The sequence below is a fragment of the Chiroxiphia lanceolata genome, chromosome 8 (assembly GCF_009829145.1).
Source record: "Chiroxiphia lanceolata isolate bChiLan1 chromosome 8, bChiLan1.pri, whole genome shotgun sequence".
NCBI lineage: Eukaryota > Metazoa > Chordata > Aves > Passeriformes > Pipridae > Chiroxiphia > Chiroxiphia lanceolata.
The window spans coordinates 237,729-258,097 of NC_045644.1; the positions used below are offsets into that span (position 1 = coordinate 237,729).

At 43.3% G+C, this 20,369-nt stretch overlaps 1 protein-coding gene across 1 annotated transcript in view; it reads right to left on the reverse strand.

The window, feature by feature from the left end:
• Positions 1–16,561, reverse strand: part of SHTN1 (shootin 1) — a 59,774-nt gene extending 43,213 nt beyond the window's left edge. The window contains 3 exon segments of the mRNA XM_032695450.1: positions 47–107; positions 7,192–7,244; positions 16,437–16,561. Coding sequence (XP_032551341.1) covers positions 47–107; positions 7,192–7,244; positions 16,437–16,494 — 172 coding nt within the window. The 5' untranslated portion in view covers positions 16,495–16,561.
• Between the last annotated feature and the right edge of the window lie 3,808 nt (positions 16,562–20,369).

A 20,369-nucleotide genomic window follows, 5' to 3' on the forward strand; every position in this document is an offset into this window, starting at 1 on the left:
CCTAACTGTCTGCATCGAGAAAATCCCACTAACATCATCAGCTTACTTTTCTGAAACTCCTCCAGTTTTTTGACAGCCTCATCTCGTTCTTGCTTGATTTTGTCACACTGTAGGAGAAAGAGAAAAGTGAAATAAAACACTGATCCCGGTTATTTAATTAGCAGTCAGTCACAACATGCAAAATCAACAAAGATCACTGCCTGCCTCAGAAGCCTATCTAAGCATCATTTCTCTTTCTTCTCAGTCATGTAAGATCAATGGATATTATGCATAAAAAATTCCTAACCAAACTGGCAAGTTGTACTTGATTTTAGGTTCTAATTCCAGAGCTACTCCAAGATATTTTAGGAGAGACACATTATCCAAATTGATATAAACAGTCATCCACATTACACCAACAGTAAAAGCTCCTTGCATGCTTAAGTCTAGTTTCTTTAATACAGACAGACTCGGAAAAGAGGCCTACATTACCTACCGTGTGCAAGGAAAGCCTCAAAGCCAATATACAGGGACATGCTGTTATTTTCATAACATTACAAGCAAAGCTTCAGCCTTGTAGAGGGGAAGACACTAATTTTATGCTTTAAGGATTTCCAACCCCTCAATTTTATTAATTTTGGGGTTAATGTTAACACTGCACAGGGCTGCAATCGTGATCTTATGATGGAAAGGTTTCTTCAAAGAGAAGAATAAAACAGATGTTAAATAGACTCTCTAAGAAAACCCCTTTGATAAGTAAATGAAAGAACTCAAGAAATGAGTAAACCTCACGAGAGGGACAGTCAGTGATTAACCACAGTGTGAAAAACACATGACCCAAGGAGAAGTATGACTGGCACACAACGTGTCTGACACACACGGCATACCAGACATCCTTCCTCACACGCAGCTGAGCATGTTCACAGCAATAAATCCACGTACCACCAGGAGTTAACTTATGGAAGAGATCTGTGTGACTGAGCTCCTTACACTGCAACTCCAATTACAAGGATACTGGCTACTGGAACAGAACTGGGAAGAAAAAACCAAAACCCTGAAATGATTTTGCTCGATTTTCAGTTTTTCCACATGAGGAGCCACTTTGAGTTTGCAGGAAAAGGAGCTTGCTGTTAAGTAACAAGAGGGGGGAGAGCCCAATTCAAAGGCAGCCAAATTCAAGAGAACCCTTCTCTCGGCTCCGGAGGACCCTGGCCAAGGCCCAGAGAAGGATCTGCTCTTGGGCAAGGCGAGGATGCCACTGGTGTCACCGTGGGGGCAGCCTCCACAGAGCTGATGGCTACCTGGGGGAGGAAAAGCAGCTGCACCCAGCAAGCAATCTCTCTTCTCGTGGCACTGGGGGGATGAGGCAAAGGACAGGGGCTGAGTAGGGGGGACAGGTCAGTCACCAGCTGCTGTAAGATCTGTGAGACAAGGCAGAGCTGCAGAAGGAGCAGCATGTGCCAAGCAAGCGGTGCTGGACGAGGACTCACCGTTTCATGTGGCCCTTTTTAACAAAGAAGCTGTTCAGAGAATCCTACACAGGAGAGGTGAGGAAGGGAAATCTGTGCATGACTCCTGCTGCTCACTGCCCTCCCTCTCAGTTTCCTCAGCAAAAATTTGTGTCACCTTACTGGAGAAGTGAAGTCTAAGAACGGAAGGCAGTGAAAGACACGGATAGTATTTCTGACTGTTCCTGCAGAGCACAATTCTGCTGCAAGAGGGGGATCGGTGTGAGCCGCTACCTCTTCATATTTCACAGAAAAAACACCGTGGCCACGCTGGCATACTTCACCCACGGATTTTTCTGCATGCTGCAAGCTTTCAACCCACTGCACATTATGGGAGCAAATGCCTTTAATGCTCAGTTTAGAAACCAGGAAGATTAGCATTTTAAGGATCTGATCTGTTGCCTATGGAAGTCAGTGAGACTTTTCTACTGCCAGAAATCTTGACGTAGAGGACACAGTATACTCCCTATCCCAACGACAGGAAAAACTCCTTTTAAAATTCTCCAGCAACAGCTTCCCTGTGCAGTGAAAGGGGAAGTTAAATGACCTATTCCACTTCACCTCAAGTGCTATTTGCAGAGAGAGCTCCATTTGGACCACGGCAAGCTGACTGTTCTCATAACTGTGACATTTCTCTGCACAATCAGGGTCTCTAGGTTGTGTCTCTGCAGAGCAATTCCTGCTCCCACTTGCAGCTTTCCAGTATTTTCCTTTTGCTGCTACCGTGCTTTGGAATGAAAGAGGAGGAAGAAAAGGAGAACGGGAGATTGCTGCCCTTGCTGAAATGATCAATGGAAAGCACTTTGCCTTCTGTCTTAAAATCAGAGCCGTGCAAGCAGAGCTGTTACAGGTCCTTACAAAAAAAAAACAAACAAAAAAACCACCCAAACCCTAGTTTATCTCCTAATAATTAGAAGAAGTTAAGATTGAAAGAGTACAAGTAGTTAAAGGCAGACTAGAAGGTTATGCAAAAAAAAGCCTGTAAATTAAGTTTCATAATAAAATTATTGTCGCCCTTTAAAATAAATTGACCTTACTTTAAACAAACAAGTTTAAAATATCAAAATTTAGAAGTGTGAGCTGTACACAAAAAGCTGCACAGACACCTTCAAAGTTCACACCAACTCCATTTCTCAAAAAAGAAATCTGAGGCATATACAGTACAATTGTTAATTGATAAAAGTATAAGTAATCGTAAATAATAAAAGGCAAATAGCATAACATTACTATAAAATCTGCTGTTCACTTTTCATATTCAAGCACATATAACTGCTGAAGAGAAGTTTCCCTTGTCAGTATTAAGGGATAGCTCCATACTCAAGAGTACTCTCAAATAAAAATAAGAATTCTGTAACTCCGGGATTGTTTGTCAATTTCTTTTTTTAACTTCATTTTGTTAAGAGTTCCAGCTTCTCTGCAAAGGAAAACAAGCATTTGTTCAATATTATTTAGTATATTTTTAATCTAATATTTATACTACCATTATATCCACTTGAAAAAACTCAAAGGAAACCGGAAATAGTCCTGAACTAGCTACAGGTTTCAACAATAATCTCTTAGCAATTAAGGGATGTTGCATCTGTATTTTTAAAAACAAATCCAATAGCCATTCATTCTGTGAATAACTCCATACAATTGTTCATCTTTGCAGGCACAAGTTCAGAGGATCCGTCGATCCCGCTCCATTTCAGATTTTTGCCTTCAAGGCACCAAAGCCACAAGGCAGCACCTTACTTTCTAGCACAGAGAACTGACATGCTGACTAATTACAAGTAAACCATGGACATGTCAAAGATCAGTGTTCAAACCAGATACTGCCTATGTAGACAGTAACTAACATTACCTCAGCCTGTACTGGCGGCGAGAACAACACCAGGATAGCACCACATCATCCCAGCAACCTGATACTGGAGTGTGAGCATGGGAAGCTGATGCACTCTACCAGCTGGAAGCCACACACCCACTCCCACCAGCCTTATGATTCTTTGCCACTAATTCCAGGGAGGCCTGGGTTTCTTGTCTATTCTTTACTAACAACTAACAGGCTCCTTTTCTGCCAACTATTTTGCACATAAGCTCCTACTGACTCCAGTAAAAGGCCTTCAAAGGGCAAAAACAAGAAGGAGATTGTTCAGTCCAGATATTGGGATGCAAGAAGTTCACGTAGTAATCATATAGTCAATTAAGCCATTGCTAAGCAACACAAGACACAATTCTTTCCCGTTTACACAGATTGTGAAATTTATGCAGATTTAATGCTTGTTCTAAAATTATGAGTTTGGTACAGTGCTCACAAGTATCCAATGACATTTGCTATACTCTACTTACAGAAACAATGAGCATGTCATCAAGGCAGAATCCCTTTCCCATTCCCATTTGGTGACAAAACATATAATCCACTCTATACATGTGCTTTAACAGAGCAAACATCATGAATGATGTATCAGAGATACAGTATTACACCTACTGTTTTGGATAGCTGTCTTGCTTTTTTTTCCCCTATTGGCAGCCTGACAAAACACTGTCAAAACCAGCGTTCAGAGTCATTTCTGTCTGATTAGCAAGTACTCAAATATTTATTCATGATCTGACTCTGAATATGTCAGAACTGCATATTAAGTTACCCATATTTGTGTGCAACTGAACGTTAGTTATCTATTTTTGGGGGACTGGTATGCGTGTTCAGTCAGCGACTTCAACAAAAAAGGTGACCTAAGAGACATAATCTGCCAATATCATTTTTGCTTCAGTTTCTGAAAGTACTTAAAAATGTTAATGAAAAAAATGTCTGTGGCAATATTGTCAGAGACCTCACTAGCGGTCTTCACGTTGGCAGTTTCTCAAGGCAATGAGGAAGAGACACCGTGGATCAAAGATCTTGCATTCTGCTCCTGAATTTTCATGTCTATTAGCATCCTTTTAAAGCAGTAGTGCTTTGAACAAAGTAACCTACATAAAAGTCAATTTACTTTCTAATCTTAAGAAAAAATATGAAACAAAGAGCATAGATTTTTCAAAAATTAAAATTTATCTTAAGTTAGCTGCCCATTATCCACGAAGTTCCATGTGACTGACAGGAACTAGGCTAATTTCTGCCACACACAGCTCATCTCTCAAAGCCATACGAGTGAAGCAGTGACTTAGAAAAATCTCCCACCCAACTTTGTCAACAGCACATACACACAGACAGCTATCTAACTCCTGTGTGGTACTTTCCAGAGTCTGCAAGTCACCTTCTAAAAAAACTAATTTCTCTTCTCTTTGTCCTGATACAAAGGGAGCCAGTTGCTTACATTCACACCGGAAGACAGTGGCAGAAACTGGAACAGAAGTCACCCAAAACTTCCCAGACCCACAGGCAGAGACAGTCTGTGCTACACTTCTTCCAGCAGCAGGTTTGATGGTGCAAAGTATAAATGAAGACAGAAAGTTAGAGATGCTAATGAGCTTTCAGGATTACCCTGCCCTGCAATAACACAAGGAATAGTTTCTTCCAGCATTGGCACTGTGAGCAAACATAACCTAAAACTCTGTTATCAGTAGATTCTTTTCGGGGGAAGAAATGCACTTAGGGCCTCACATTTAACTACCTGAGTCCAAGCACTTAAACAATTAACCAGCAGTGCTTACACAGGCATGGCAATTTGAGAGATGGAGGTCCTTGTATGGAGAACACTTGCCCAACAACTGAAAATCCTGCAGGCCTGAGCACACAGGGATTAGATCACCAGTTGAGCAAATTAGTTAAACACATGCTCAGGGTTGGAGGATTTTCAGTTGTTATGCAACTATTCTGAAAAACTTCATACCAGCCTCCAGATGAAACATGCAGGAGTGGTGAGAAATGGAGTTGTAGGAAAGAAGTCATGGGAGAGAGAGGAGCAAGGAAAACAGATGAGCAGAATGGAAAAAACAACCCCAGAACATCTCATTCCATCTCAGTTTTGGTCCCCAAGGTAAACAAAGCTTTGCTGAAGGAACACCAAGGTTAGCATGGTCTGGGTTCAGGCAAAGCTGGGGAGCTGGTATTCCATGCAGTGGGACAGTGCTGGTGTGGCCCTCCTCACATAGGATGAAAGCCAACCACCAGCACGGGACAAACCGAAGGAAGAGAGCAGTGGAGGCAGGACACGGAAATCACAGGCAGCTGAGGAAGGCTCCAGGCTGCAAGTGGTTTGGAGACTAGAAGAGAAATCTGCTGAGGTGCTAAACATGCTCTCACATGCCTCCCTCTCCACTGCTGTCAGAGACAGGATCCTGGGCTAGATGAAATCTTGGTCTACCTCAGATTCATTTTCCTTTTCTTCTGAGCACTTCTTCTGAACAGTGAAAATAGAGGACAGATTTCCTGGGCTATCTGAGACTGGTGTAGAACAGCATAACTGGAATGCAGCAAGAAGCCCAGCGAAGAAGACAAGGAGGTCAGTGGGTAGGAGGGAGTGAGGCACAGCATGCTGACCTCAGTGGAAATACGTGGAATCGCTGCTCCATCATAACTGAAGGCAGGTTTCAAGTTTTCTTTAGTAATGAGAAAGTAGTTAAGGACAAGGTCTTCTCAACACAGCCTCGAATTGCACCATTTATAACTGGACTAAAAATGACCCTTCCAAAATTACTTCAGAAAAAGCAAAATTAAAGCTACATGCCTTGGCAGCTAACAGGGATTTGAAAACTAACAGGTGTCTTCTATCTTCAGCTCACTAATACTGGAGAAAGGAGAATTTTGTTTACAATACAGTGTGTAGCACTGACTTAGTCCTCTGCATTCCTCCTGATAAGAGGCTCTCAGCAACCACAGTTCCTTTCGGAAGGTTATCTGCAAAAAAAACCTTTTGCACACTGACATGGATTTTTGCAATGCAGCACTGTCATCACGTCTCTCCCAGAGTCCTCTGCTCCCAGTGGCTTCCTCTCAGGAAGCAGGTACATCAAATGAGATCCCTCACCAAAGAGACACCTTACCAAATGTGCTTAATTTTAGTATTAGAAAGACAGTTCAGCATAACTACAATGAGCAACCTAGGAAGCAGGCATTATTTCTTACTTCAGTATCTCTGAACATAAAAAAATGAAGCTTGCACTAATGTATGAAGTTCAGGCCATACAATCAAAGCTTCTTTTCAAGTTGGACAGGCACACAGATGTCACAGAAAGATGTGTGATATCCTGAGAATTCATTTTATGCTGCAGTACCATTCTACAAGTTAAGACATCCTGCTCTCCTATTAAAAACTGGGTGAGATTTGAAGGAGGAATGGGAAGGGGAAGATTTTAAATACCTTTACAAATCATATTCCTACATTCTGAATCTTCAGAAGGGTTGGGTAAGGGAAGTTGTTCTATTTTTTCTTTTCAGTAAGTCCATCCCTTGTGCAAATCAAGTCGTAATAAATAAAGCTTTAGACCCAAGAGAACAATTTATCTAAACACATGAGTTGGTCTGTGCTCACACTGTAATCACAGGCAAAGTGGGTAGAGCAGCCATCACTTAAAATATATTTATACAAACTTTTCTGGAGTGGGACAGCCGGAATAGTTGTGGGAGTTGCACTTATTGCTCCTTAAAACATACAGGTACAAGTAATGCTTATTACTAGTAAGTATCAGTGAACTCAAAAAAGTAGACAACAACCTGCCATAGTCAACAAGGTACTCTGATATTTAGCATTTTAGTATTAAATTAATAATTGTTATATATACAAACCTCTTCTTTCGTTTTCTTATTTTCTGCTCTAAGCTCTTCATATTCACCAATAGCTATACAAGAAAAAAAAAAAAAAGAGTTAATATAGCAGCACCTCTTCCCAAATTAGCTCTCCATTTCATTAAATTGAAAACTCTTCTGTGTGCTTACACAGACTTCTTAAATAACATGGGTCATAAACTTCATTAACAGCCTATTAATGGCCTATGAACTGGATATCCTTCTAGAATTGAAGCAATTAGAAAGTGTCTGAAAAAGATGGTAGCTCCCAAAACAATCAATTTTTGATCAATGTAGAGTTAAACAATCTCATTGATTGAGTTCAAAAATACAAGGTGAAATACTGGTTTGCAGTCACCATTTTAATCCCACACTGGCTCAGGTTACAGATCAGTGCCAGAAAACACAGTTAATGCCATACATAGGTACCTCCAGAGTAGCTGAGCACCTTTCTGTATTTATTTGTTTATTAACATTTTCTTCCAACAAGAGTCCTATGAAAGGTATTTTTTGTCTTTAAACTCCCCATGGAGACAAGAGAAGATTGTACGATTTGCCCAAGATCACACAAGAGCTCAGCTGCAGGGATCAGCAGGAAAGGGATCAACCTCCAGGATTCTGGGAGGCCATTGTTTCAAACCAGTAAATAATGTGTAGAAACAATCTATCAGCTACCAATTAAACTTTCAGTTTACTGCATATTTTTGTGTGCCCCTCCTAAACCTTTTATTTTACTGCCTCACGGATGTGCCATCATTGCCACAACTTCCCAATTCCATTCTTCTTTCAGTGCGTCCCACGTGGGCTGTTCGGCCTTCGAGACCATAGAAATTTTATTGTCACCAGAAAGAAGCTGAATACACCTCCAAACTTAGAGAAACATAGAAAGGAACACTGGTCAGTCTTCAAGACATACTGCAAGAGTGGAATGAAGGGACTGCTGACATCACTACAGATCTTATTCCAGTCCCTCGGCATCTCCTCAAATTTTGCCCTGTACCTAGCAGAAGCTATACTAGCATACAGGATTTCAAGCTAATTTAAGCTGGATAAAGGGTACGAATAGATAGTTTTCAGCTGCTAATATCAGAGATGTTAGAGTTTCCTCTTGACATGTCTTACCCTACATCTGAAGACACAAACACGTAGACTGCTAGATCAGCCACCTGAAAACCTACTACCTCTTTCTAGCTTTAGACGGTTAAACTTCTTCAAACAAGAAGCTCTTACAAAGTTACACTTTACACTGCTGTGACAGCCCTCTCTCCCCTCCCCAGCATTTCAAAATCTGCTGAAATAAAATTAATTCAACTCACTCCTGAAGGTGAGGTCTGGCATCACTGTTCTGCTTGCCTTCAGCATGCAGCAGCACACAAGTACCTCAGAGACAAAACCCTCAAATTAGCCTAATTTCTCTCTTCTTCAAGATCACATCATTTTAGAGATGAAGTCTGGGATACAGGCAGCAGAATTAGCTTCTGGCTAGCAACTCAAAACAGGACTCTGCTCCCTGTGTGCCCTGACCAACAATGGGGTCATGACAAGACCCTGCTGACTGTATTAGCTAGAAAGAGAATACAGGAATGACAGAAATCTCTTAGCCAGAATCTCAGCTCTGCTGTGATCGACCCATGTAGAAAAATTTCTAGGCTCTCCAAGAAAAAAGTTAAAAAAAAAGCTTAAAGTGAAGTCCACATGCAAACTCACAAGAAAACTGTTAAATCAAAGAGATGGAAAAAATCCTCACTCCTGCTCATCCAAGTAAAAACAGAAATCTAAAGAGTCGAACAAACAAAATCAGGTTTCTTAAAATTCTGCCCTGCATCCCTGCACCAGTAAAACCAAGGTCTCCTACCCATCCCTTTACTTGCCCCCACTTCTTATCTACCCAATTTCCTGCCTACCTCCCATACTCAAGAAGCAGAAGAAAAAACACAACAGGCAGATGAACAGGCAAGAAACCATGCTGCTGCAGTTGCTCCAAGACAGAGCACCTACAGCGAAATAACATGTTTCCTACTCAGGAACACAAAGCTAAGCTTCCTGATCACTGTTCCACTTTCAAACCATTTTCCTGTTCCCTGGAGGAAAGCAAGGGAAGAGGTTTCTAGCACCCAGATGCAAAAAAAGGAATGAAAACTGTTATCAACAGATACAATTCAAGCTTCTTCATACTTGAAAACTGCTACTGTTTGTCCACCTTTAAGGCAAACTCATACTTGCTATTCGATACTTTATAAATGGCTGAAAAATATAGATTTGCCCCGCCTTTAACAGCTCTCTTCATATGCTCCCTGAACAGAGGACTCTGAATCATGAGCCCTTAAGGCATGGATACAAGAACAAGCTACCGAAACCAAGAATACTTACACAACAGTCCAAAAATCCCCAGTAAGGGCTCACCTGGGTGAGACTGGGAATTAAACTGCCTGTTCAGGGCAGCCCTTCCCTCTTTCACTGTGGATCCACAGCAGGTTTGTCGTGGAATGCAAATAGAAACTCAGCAGCCACTTCATGCTGCACTCACACACTTTCTTCAGTGCCTTTTTACTGTGCCCACCCCTTCACTGTCACTGCAAAACTTTAGTTCTTCCTTGAATACAGCTAATGCATAGTAAGGATCTGATATCTTAAAATCAGGTTGTTCATCCTGGATGGCAACCCCATCTGCTGTGGATCAGATTCTCTGCAAAGGCAGAAGTTGAAAGTTGGTGGATTTTATTTTTTTAACATTGGGGGGGATTATTGGGAAGTTTTGATATGAAGTTTTTCAAGTGTTTAACGTACAATGAAGTTTTGAGGCCATCTAAAAAAAAGGCCTACATACATAACCTTCACTGAAGCACCAAAGGGCATAAAGGAAACAATGATCTCTTTGCTCTAGAACTGACTAGAACAGTCAGTAACTGGAGGAGTATAAGGCAACAGCTCACATGTTCCAAATGCCATACAGACTATTTAGCCTTAAAACCCCTCTTTGGTAGATTAGGAGATATCATTACCACTCTTTATAGACTGACAAGCAGCAAATCCTGTTGTACAAGGACTTCCCTAGACTTTCTCCAAGAGACAGAACTCCTTCTCCTTAACCTATGAAGGCACTGACACAATATACGTGACAACTTCTTCACCTGAGCAACTGAAAACTTCTTACACGTCATCCTGACTCATTCAGATTATGCTCTATATAATTTATCCTGGAATAAAGAAATCTCTTCACATTTGATATATACATTGATATATACAATTTATCAGGACACAAATCGCATTTTTCTGCTTCAGGCTATCTTTACAGAGTATGAGGGCAACACTACAACTTCAAGACTAAGGAGAGAAGAAAGCTGGGAAAAGGAGAAAATAACCGAATATTATGGGCTACAGCTCTTAACCCACCCCAAACATATTCCCAGCCATCCCTGCTCTTTCTTACGGTAAAACAATAAAACCCCAAAACAGCCAACACGAGGGAACACAGCATGTTCCTTCACCAACTTCTCACTCCACAGCTCAGCTGGTCAGAGGGGACTGTCCTGTGAACAGTATCAATGCACTTTATCTGCACTAAATTAAGTAGGCAACTTTGTATGCAGAAGCTCCTTTAATTATAACTTAGTCTTTTGATTTTTATTTGTGAATCTGTGTCTCCTGAACTGGGATTTGCTACCAAAAGACAAGTATTACCAAAATTAGATGTTTTATGTATTAGATACTTGCTATGGCTAAAAAGCACTTATTAGTAAAACAAGGTCATAAGGGTAAAAGTATGTAATGACTATAATTCATAGTGAACAACAGAAAAGACTCCTCCATTTGCACAGAGCGAGGTGGTGAGACTCTTCCTACTCTTTTTATTGAAAAAATAATCAACCCCTTTTCCAAAGCTGTATATTAAAAAACAGAAATTAAAGGAAAAAAAAACCCAACACCACAAACTTTAAAAATGCTACATGCATATACCTTAGCATTTATGTTGCAAATCAGGGTGGCCTTTGAGTAGACTGAGAGCCTTTCCACGCCAAATCAATAAGTAATGCCACTTCAGCATTTCAAACCTACTTATTTAATCAAAAAGTAAATAGAGCTGTCAAAGGAAGCAAGTGTCATTCCACTGCTCATACATCTAGACTATGGACCAGGTATGTATTTACTGGTAGAGGCAGGAGAAAGAGCTTACAGTGCAAGAAGTCCTCTGCTCCAGATGAAACAAGCTATTCTAATTAAGTCACTTTTTGCTGGTAGAAGTAAACTAACACTTGGCTTTTTGGATGTATCATTAGAGACATAATTACCCGTCAGAACCAGAAGCTTTAATGGAATTGCTGCCACCACATTCCTCCTCCCAGTGTACTTGGAGCAGGAAGAACGAGGCCAAATGTCTCTCAAACAGGTCACCCTAGAAGCACAGTATGCACAAGACCTGTGAAGTGCTGTCAAGAGGATAAACAAAAGCCAAAAGGGATGAATTTTTCTCTTGTTCCCCATTTTAGGCTCAAAGATCCCTTTTGCCCAGACGATCTCTATTTCAACAGGATGTGGTACAGCACCAGCCATGTGCAAACTACTTCAAATTGATGCCTGGGCAGCATTTTTAACTACTCCTTCTGTAAAGGTGAATCTATGTGATGGTGTTATACTCCTTACTTTACAGTGACTCCAAATCCTGACTCAGAGTATATAAACCTATTATTAGGCCTAAAGCTTACATGGACAAACCAAGCTTTTGCTCACAAATCACCAGCTGAAACTACACAGCTCAACTACCAAACAGCCCTTAAAAACAAACAAATAAAAATCATCTGTGTAAATATACAAAGGTAAGTGTTAAGTACAATTCCTGTCAGTCAGACCCTGCATCTATGTTCCCATATGCTTTGGTTTTACTCAAATCTGGGAAAGAGTGTACAAATAAATTTTTTTAATGAGACCCCAAATTTGCAACCTGCAGTCTTACAGCTTCCTGGAAACTGGGCAGGAGAACTAAACACACCACTGCCTGATAAAGCCCAACCACCTAAGTTCACACCAAAAGATTTGCCTTTGCGAGTTTCTGAAAACCAGACATGGTTCAACACAAGAAACTGAAGCGGGAAAAACATTCCACAGTAATATACGAAGAAAACACTAAAGCAGGATGGGCTCTGCTGGGGAGGGATGGCTGCTGTGTATGAACATATACAGACACGTACACTGGAAAAAATCTGCAGAGCAGATGACTACACAGGGGAACACAGCAGCCAACAAGGTGTCCTAGGAAATTCCTCTGGCCATAAAAATTACCCATCTGCCACAAAGAAAAATAAATTTACCAAATCACATTAAGAGCTTGTCAATAGCGTATTCCTAAATAGTACTACTCTGAGATATTGCTGTCAGATTGTCAGTCTGCTCTGTTCCTTAGAAGATATATGATATTCCCTTATTCAAAGGTTCTGACATTCTAAAAAAAGTTTTAAGATCAAACAGATCTGAATTAAAACAAAAACACAAAAAAACCAAACAAAAAACACATACAGAGTCACAATGCTTGGGACTAGGGACTAGAGACTGGAAATCATCACACTTCATCATATCCAACCAGCAAACACAGAGCAAGACTAGACCTTTCAGACTTATTAAAAAAATCCAGGCAATATAAACTTCTTCAGTATATACGTAGTTATCAGTAGTTGTTAACCACTGTACTGTAGCAAAATGACCAGAAATGTGACTATGACAGTGGCATTGCTGAAGTGCAATTTCACCTAGTTTATAACTCCAGGTATTTTGGTTGTTGACTGCTGTTTTCAACCGAACAGAAAAGCAACTACGTCAGAAGGTAACTCTGTCTTTAAGGGCAAAGTACCTACAGTGCCAATAAAACCAAAGAGAAACAAGGCAATCTTTCAGGCAGGTAATCAACTACTGTTATGATTCAGCTGTTAGTCAAGTTTGCTACAACTCCACAGGTTCTACAAACAACCACTAATAACACAAGATTTTGCCCAGTTGATTTGGTTTTGGTTCGATTTTAAGTCTTACCCATAGGAATTATAAGGGCCGGTTGAACAGAAGTGTGCACCATTGGAATTACCACTTCGAGTTAGGCAATAGTAATATTTGTAGTGGATCTGCTTTATCAAACCAAGCCATCTCAGAAAACTATTTGAGGATTAAAACTCAAGCAACACTTTTAAGTCCTAAATATCAACACAGAGATCATGTTCCTTTGTGGTGCTCACCTTAAACTTGGTAATGGAGGAAGCTGAAGAATGATCAGTATCAGGTATCTGAGTCTAACACACAGGACTTGGAAAATTCAGCACGGGTGAGAGATAAGCATATCTTGCACACAGAGCTTCAGTGTCCTTGTTGCCATTCAGAGCTGTGCCAAACAGCCAAGTGAACTCGCCCAAGCCCCAGACATCTTCACAGCTGCCACTGAGAACTGAGCGGGCGACTACAAAACACTGCCTGGGGTTCAATCCACCGCCCTTGATTAGGAAGAGTACGAGCAGCAGTGGGCATGTGACAGCAGCCAGCCACCACTGCTCTTTGCTTCCCCTCCACCTTCTGCATCACTTCTCAGACAGTTCATTTACCTGGTGTCAGGCAGGTTTCTCTAGACTAGAAAAACACATCCTGAGGGAGAAACCAAACAAGGGCTACTGAATGAATGTTCTCTGAAACCCCTCCAAATCCATTTGTGTTTTTCAAAAATCTGACTACAGACCATAATGCTACAGTAATCTGAAACCATACACCACTCTAAATGCAATAAAGATAAGACAAGTACTCATTACCCCAAATATTCAGCGACAGCAGATCCTTCCACGAACCATATCTATTTCCAAAATAATACTGTTATCTACACCCAGAAGCAATAAAGAGGAAAATAAAGAGACTTTCTCACCTCCTCTTTTCATGCTGCATCTGTTTAACAGACCACCCTAAACTTACCTGAGTCAAGTTGGCAGTATCTAAAATAGTCTTGTTTTGTTATCAGTAAGAATGGAGAGGACACTATCTATTCAAACTTACAGCATATAAAGACTAAGCAAATTCACTTACCTATAGTAACAATATTTAGTTTATTACTGTTAGAAAAGTTTTATGCATCTCATTACCTTTTAATTGCTTAGATTTTTTACTTTGGGCTCCTCAGACTTGTCAGTTAACACAATTTAACTATTAATTTAACTACGTGTGCTACCATATTTTTTGTATAGTTTTAGATGCAAAACAGGATATAGAAGAGTATTTTAAATTTTTTTCCATGGGGCTAACTTTTCACCCATACAAAGCAACTTTCTCATCAGCAATACAATCACTAAAGCCTATGCCAGCCTCACAACAATATACTATAATTCCTATGTTTAGGGATGAACAGCAACAACCACCAAGAACAGCGCCTTATAGGGACTGGGTTTGCCAAGTACAGTTGCTATTTCAACAGCTCAAGTGGATCTTAGACAGCCAGTCCTCAAGTTACAGTAACTTTCCCTTGAACTAATTCCTGTAGTCCTGTAAAATTTCATTAGAGATTAAAGGATACCCAGCCTACTGGAGCAGAAGACTTTCATACAGCAGAACTAAAGCCCCACTCTAAATAATTTCAAGAGGCTTGGTTTTCTTTAAAGATTAACCCAAACATATCTTTTTTGCAACTGATTATTGACATTTTAACAACTATCCTCTTGGCACGGACAACTCCTCTGGAGGCAACAGTACTGGAGGGAAGCAGTCTGTCAGCAAAAACCCGCAGATTTTTAGCCTTATTTTTTGGTCCCAAAGTATCAAAACACACGGCTATAAGATTATCATTTTACACCCACTGAACCCTTCCAAGGCAGAATCTAACCTGTGCAGCTGGTCATCATGGATTTCCAATCCTGAGTGTATAACAACCAAAAAAGTAAGTGCCAGAGCAGGTCATAAACAGACCATTAACATTCAGATGAAATTTGGTTAGGAAAAGCTTCTGCTATACAGCAAAGGTGGTCAAGCACATTTACAGTCAGAATGAATGGAGGAAAAATGGGTGCTGATCACACTGCCATAATTTCACTGTTTTACGTAACTTTGTCCAACAGGTCTTTTCCAAATAGCTCCTCCCAGGCTCATAGGGGACCAGGAGAACTCAGCTGTGGGAATTACCAGCAGAGGATTAGAGTGTGGCTACTTCAGACCTACGTCTTCTGTGAGACAGGAGGCACCAGGCACTTGATGCACACTCACAAGCAGACGTCCAGAATTTAAACAGCTGGTAAAGCTGGATCTTCAAACATTGCCTACATGATTAATTAAGGCAGATACTTTGCTGGATCAACCTGGTTGAGGGATAGACTGACCAATGGAGTTACAAAATGGGATGCTTCATAAGCATCCAAGCTCTTTTCCATGCCCCTTCTTCCATTGGATTACAGATGTCAGTGTGTTAGTTTCTGAATCAAACCACGCCCTCCTGAAACTGCCCATGCACCGTGCGGAGGTACCGGACTGTTCCACAGCAAATCAATTTCCAAAACAGAGACTGACTCACACACGGCACCGAACCGGCCCAGGACAGGCACTGCCTTCCATTTACACCGCAGCTACACTCCACACAAACTGAGGGCGCACCATGGCGAGCCCGGAGCTACCAGCGGGAACCCTGCTCACTGATGGGCAGCGGGACGGCAGGGCTTGGACGGGCTGGGTTGGGACCGGGTCCTGCAGCGCTGAGCGGGAGGTGGGACACGATGCCAGGTGAGGCACAGCGCGGCCCTCCACGCCAGGCTCAGCTCCCCAGAGGGATGGCGAGGCGGGGATGGGGCTCCCTGGGGAGCAGCCCCAGGTGCTGGCCGTGTGACCCGCACACGGAGCACACTGCCCCGGCTGCCATGTGCTGCAGCGCCTCGGCCTCCGCCATCGACCCCGCGACGCCCGCGCTCACACCGCCACGGCATCAACGAGGTTGGAAAGGACCTCCGAGATCATCGAGCCCAACCCATCTCCACCTGCGGGCACCGAGGCAGGCGCTCACACGGGGAAGAGCCAACACCTCCCACCGCCCCGATTTATTTTACTATGGCTGTTACTGTGTCCCTCTGCCTGAGCAGAGAAAGAGGCCGGGGAAGGGGGGCTGTGGGACGCCCAGGCCGCGCCCGCCCCGCCGCGCCCCGTTCCCCTCGCCCCGCGGGGGCCGCGCTCCCGCCGGCCGAGCCTGAGCCCCGCGGGGGGAGCCGCGCTCTTCCAGCGCCGGAGGCGGCGGCGCCGCCCACCCCTACCTTGGTCCTTGAGGCTGGCGAGGCGCTCCAGCTGCTTCTCCTCGTCGGAGCTGTTCATCGTGCCCCGCCGCAGCCACCGCCGCCGCGGGCCGGCGGCTGCCCCGCAGCGCTGCGCCCCGCCCCGCCGAGCGCGGCCTCACCTGTGAGCGGGCGGGCGGCGGCGGCCGCAGCCCCGGGGCGCGGCGGGCCCGGCCCGCTCCGCTCTGCACATGCCCAGACTCCCGCGGCGCCCCAGTGAGCATGTGCGGGTGCGGGCGCGGCGGCTCCGCGGGCAGCGCCGGCGGGCGGGGCGCGGCGGGCACGGGCTACCCTGAGCGCCCTCAGCGCCCGCCCCGAGCCTGCACGGGCACGGCCCGGCTGTGAGCGGAGTCACGGAACCCGTTCGGGTGGCCGAGACCTCTGAGGTCATCGAGTCCAGCCTGTGACCGAACACCACCACGTCACCCGGCCCATGGCACTGAGTGCCACGTCCAGGCTTTCCTTAAACACCTCCAGGGATGGTGACTCCACCACCTCCCTGGGCAGCCCATGCCAATGTCTGATCACCCCTTCTGTGGAGAAATTCCTCCTCGTGTCCAACCTAAACCTCCCCTGGCACATCTTGAGGTCGTTTCCTCTCATCCTCTCCCTTGTTCCTTGGGAGCAGAGCCCGACCCCCGTCTGGCTACACCCTCCTGTCAGGGGGTTGCAGAGAGTGATGAGGTCCCCCCTGAGCCTCCTTTTCTCCAGGCTGAGCCCCCCCAGCTCCCTCAGCTGCTTCTCACAGGACTTGTGCTCCAGACCCTTCACCAGCTCCATTGCCCTTCCCTGAACTCACTCCAGCACCTCAATGTCCTTCTCGCAGTGAGGGGCCCAGAACTGGGCACAGCACTCAAGATGTGGCCTCACCAGTGCCGAGAACAGAGGGACAATCACTGCCCTGCTCCTGCTGGCCACACTATTCCTGATCCAGGCCAGGATGCCCTTGGCCTTCTTGCCCACCTGGGAACATGCTGGCACATGTTCAGCCACTGTTGATCAGCACCCCCAGGTCCTTTTCCACTGGGCAGCTTTCAAGCCACTCTGTCCCCAGCCTGCAGCACTGCAGGGGGGTGTTATGGCCAAAATGTAGAACCCGGCACTTGATCTTGTTGAACCTCACGCTGTTGGTCTCAACCCACTGATCCAGCCTGTCCAGATCCCTCTGCAAACGAGAGGAAAAATCCAACGGGTCCCCTGGCCCGTGGAGACACGTCCCCATAACCCAGCTGGCATGGTCAGCAGAGGCCATGACTCCTTTCCCTCCAGACCCCAGGCAGGGTCTCCCACATGGTCAGTCCCCCATGAGCCAGGACAAAGCCATCCTGCTCCACTCCACACACAGCTGCCAGTGTGGTGCTGCATTTTTAATAAGCCCTTTTGCATGACTTCCGTAGGGCAACTTTCCAATAAGGATCCCTGCACAGCCCAAAGGAGTGATGGGAACATAAAAGTGCTGTTTGAGTGCCTTGGTACAAAGAAGGCTAAAAGGTTTAAAAAAAATAATAATTGGAAGGTTGCATTTCTGTTTGTGAAGATCCAAGAGAAACAACTACATGCCAGTGTCCAGCACTTAATGGCAATTTTGGAACAACAAGAAGGTGAAAGGCTTTGACAGGGACCTGCTATGTTCCTTTCAAAAGAACACACTTCTCTCTGCTGTTCTCTGATGATCCCTGTTCTGAAAAAGGAGGGGATCCAATGATAACCTCTGTATTAAATTGATTACCTTACCCAGCTTATTCCAAGGCTGACACTGCAGAGGTTGTTTGTGCTTCTGCTTTTTGCTGAGTTTCAGTTGCAGTCAGCTGAGCAGCAGCTATCTTCAGATTTGCATGGGCAAAGGTACAGTTCACATGCCTTCCTCTCTCCTTCTTTGGCAAACACCCATTGATCACTGTGGCAGGCAGGTCAGAACACACAGCATTGCCACAGACGTGGCAATATTAGTTAGAAATACCTGAGAATGAAAGGAAAAAGACCTCTCTGCAAAGCGTTGCTCAGTTACCTCCTTTCTGTGTTCCCTAGTTTTCCCATTTTGACCTAGTAAACCTTTAAAACATGGAGAGATTCCTTATGGATGCTTTACAGCATTTTGTGTCCTAGAGGTAGTTAATAACTTGTATACCATCCTGGAAAGAAGCCAGGAGATCCACGTGAGCTAAGCTGGTGTCTCAGAAGTGTGGTATGCCCGGGTAAGACAAAGGAGGCCTTGCAGGCAAGTTCATAAGCTAGTCAGCTTATTTTGAACTAGTCAGCACAAAACACCTTAAACTGTACCAAATGCAGAGTTATAAATTCATGCTCCTAGTCATATGCAAAGAATGGAAAATGACCTTGGAAAACAAAGGCTCTGTAAAGGAAGTGGGAGGCAAAGTAATTATGTAAGTGCTGCCAGTAAGGTACTGCAGGAAAAGAATGGGAGTATGCTGACAGCAAGGAAAAGGTTTCGTCTATAATATTGGCAAGACCAAAATAAATCTACTGTGTCCAGTTCTCAAAAAAATGATACAGAAAAATTTATGGAGAAAGCACAAGAGAAAAAAAAAGACCTAGAGCTTGAGGAGAGTTCTTTACAATCAGAGACCTTAAACCCTTGATCTTTTTAACTGAGCAAAAAGGAAACAAATTATTGGGTTATGGTAATCTGACAGGAGAAAACCCTCAATACTTGAGGGTTTTTCAGCCTAGCGGAAGAGAGTCAATCAGAATCTGTGTCTGTAACCAGAAGCTGAAAGTAAAAGCTACAAATAGAGTCACACATCAATAACTGCCTCCATTTGAGGGAACACAGAGGTCCTGTTTAGATCCTTAAGAGTTCTGGGATGACCTCAGTTTTGAATGGCCCCCTCGTTAAGTCAGAACAGTTTTGCCAGATTTTTATTTTTTAGTGTCCTTTCTTGGGCTGCCTGTTGGCTTCCCTTCAGCCACAGGTCTAATTCCAAGCCCCTCTTCCCACTGCTGATATAATTCCCCTTCGTTTCCAAAGCAATTTCTTTCATGCAGTGTAATAGCAGGATTTGCAAAAGAGTCGCTGTACGTTGCTTGTCCCTGCACCGTGCCAGGACACCGGACACTTTCATCCTTAACAATGTTCCGTCTGTTGTGTTCAGCCAGAACAGGGCATAAAATCTCTTTGATATCTGCAGAGACAAGAAGTCAATTCTTCCATTATTTTATTTATTTATTCAAGTTAAAGTGTTTTGTCTACATCAAAAGAATTCACTTCTGTAATTTCTATATCACAGCTTCATAATTTTTCTTCTTGTTTTTATTCACACCTGCATCCAGATATAATACCTTGAAAAGTCAGCATTTAAAACAAGGATCTCCTCATTGCAGACCATTGTGGTTGCAATACTGGGATGGGTACCACTACAACATTATTATTTATTATTATATTAATAACATTATTATATTAATCAGCTCTTGCTTATCTTTTTCTAGGTTAGAAGATGTCTGAGAAGTTAATTCTATTACTAAATTTGCTAATGGATTCCCCTAAGGATTTAATATCCCCAGAAATGTTTCTCTGGATCATGAATTCAGTTCATTGTTTTCAGGGTTATTTTAAATAAGTGTTAGTTTGTAGTACCTATTTTTATGTAATATAATGTCCACATTGTGATTTGATACACAGTCAGTATCAAGGATGGAGTCACTTTCTACAGGACATGACATGTCCTGGATAATCCATGTCCTTTTGGAGACCAACATTCAAATTGATCCATCAGACCTCTGGGTCCTGCCAGCTCGTAGCTGAGGAGAATGGATGAGAATCTGGCTGGTATTCTCAATTACACTGTAGCCAACAATTATATAAAATAGGATATTATACAGAAAAAAATGAAAGAGAAAAAAAATACCAAGAGGTTTTTCTTTCCTTGACTTACCTTGGGATAGATCTTAGTGAGA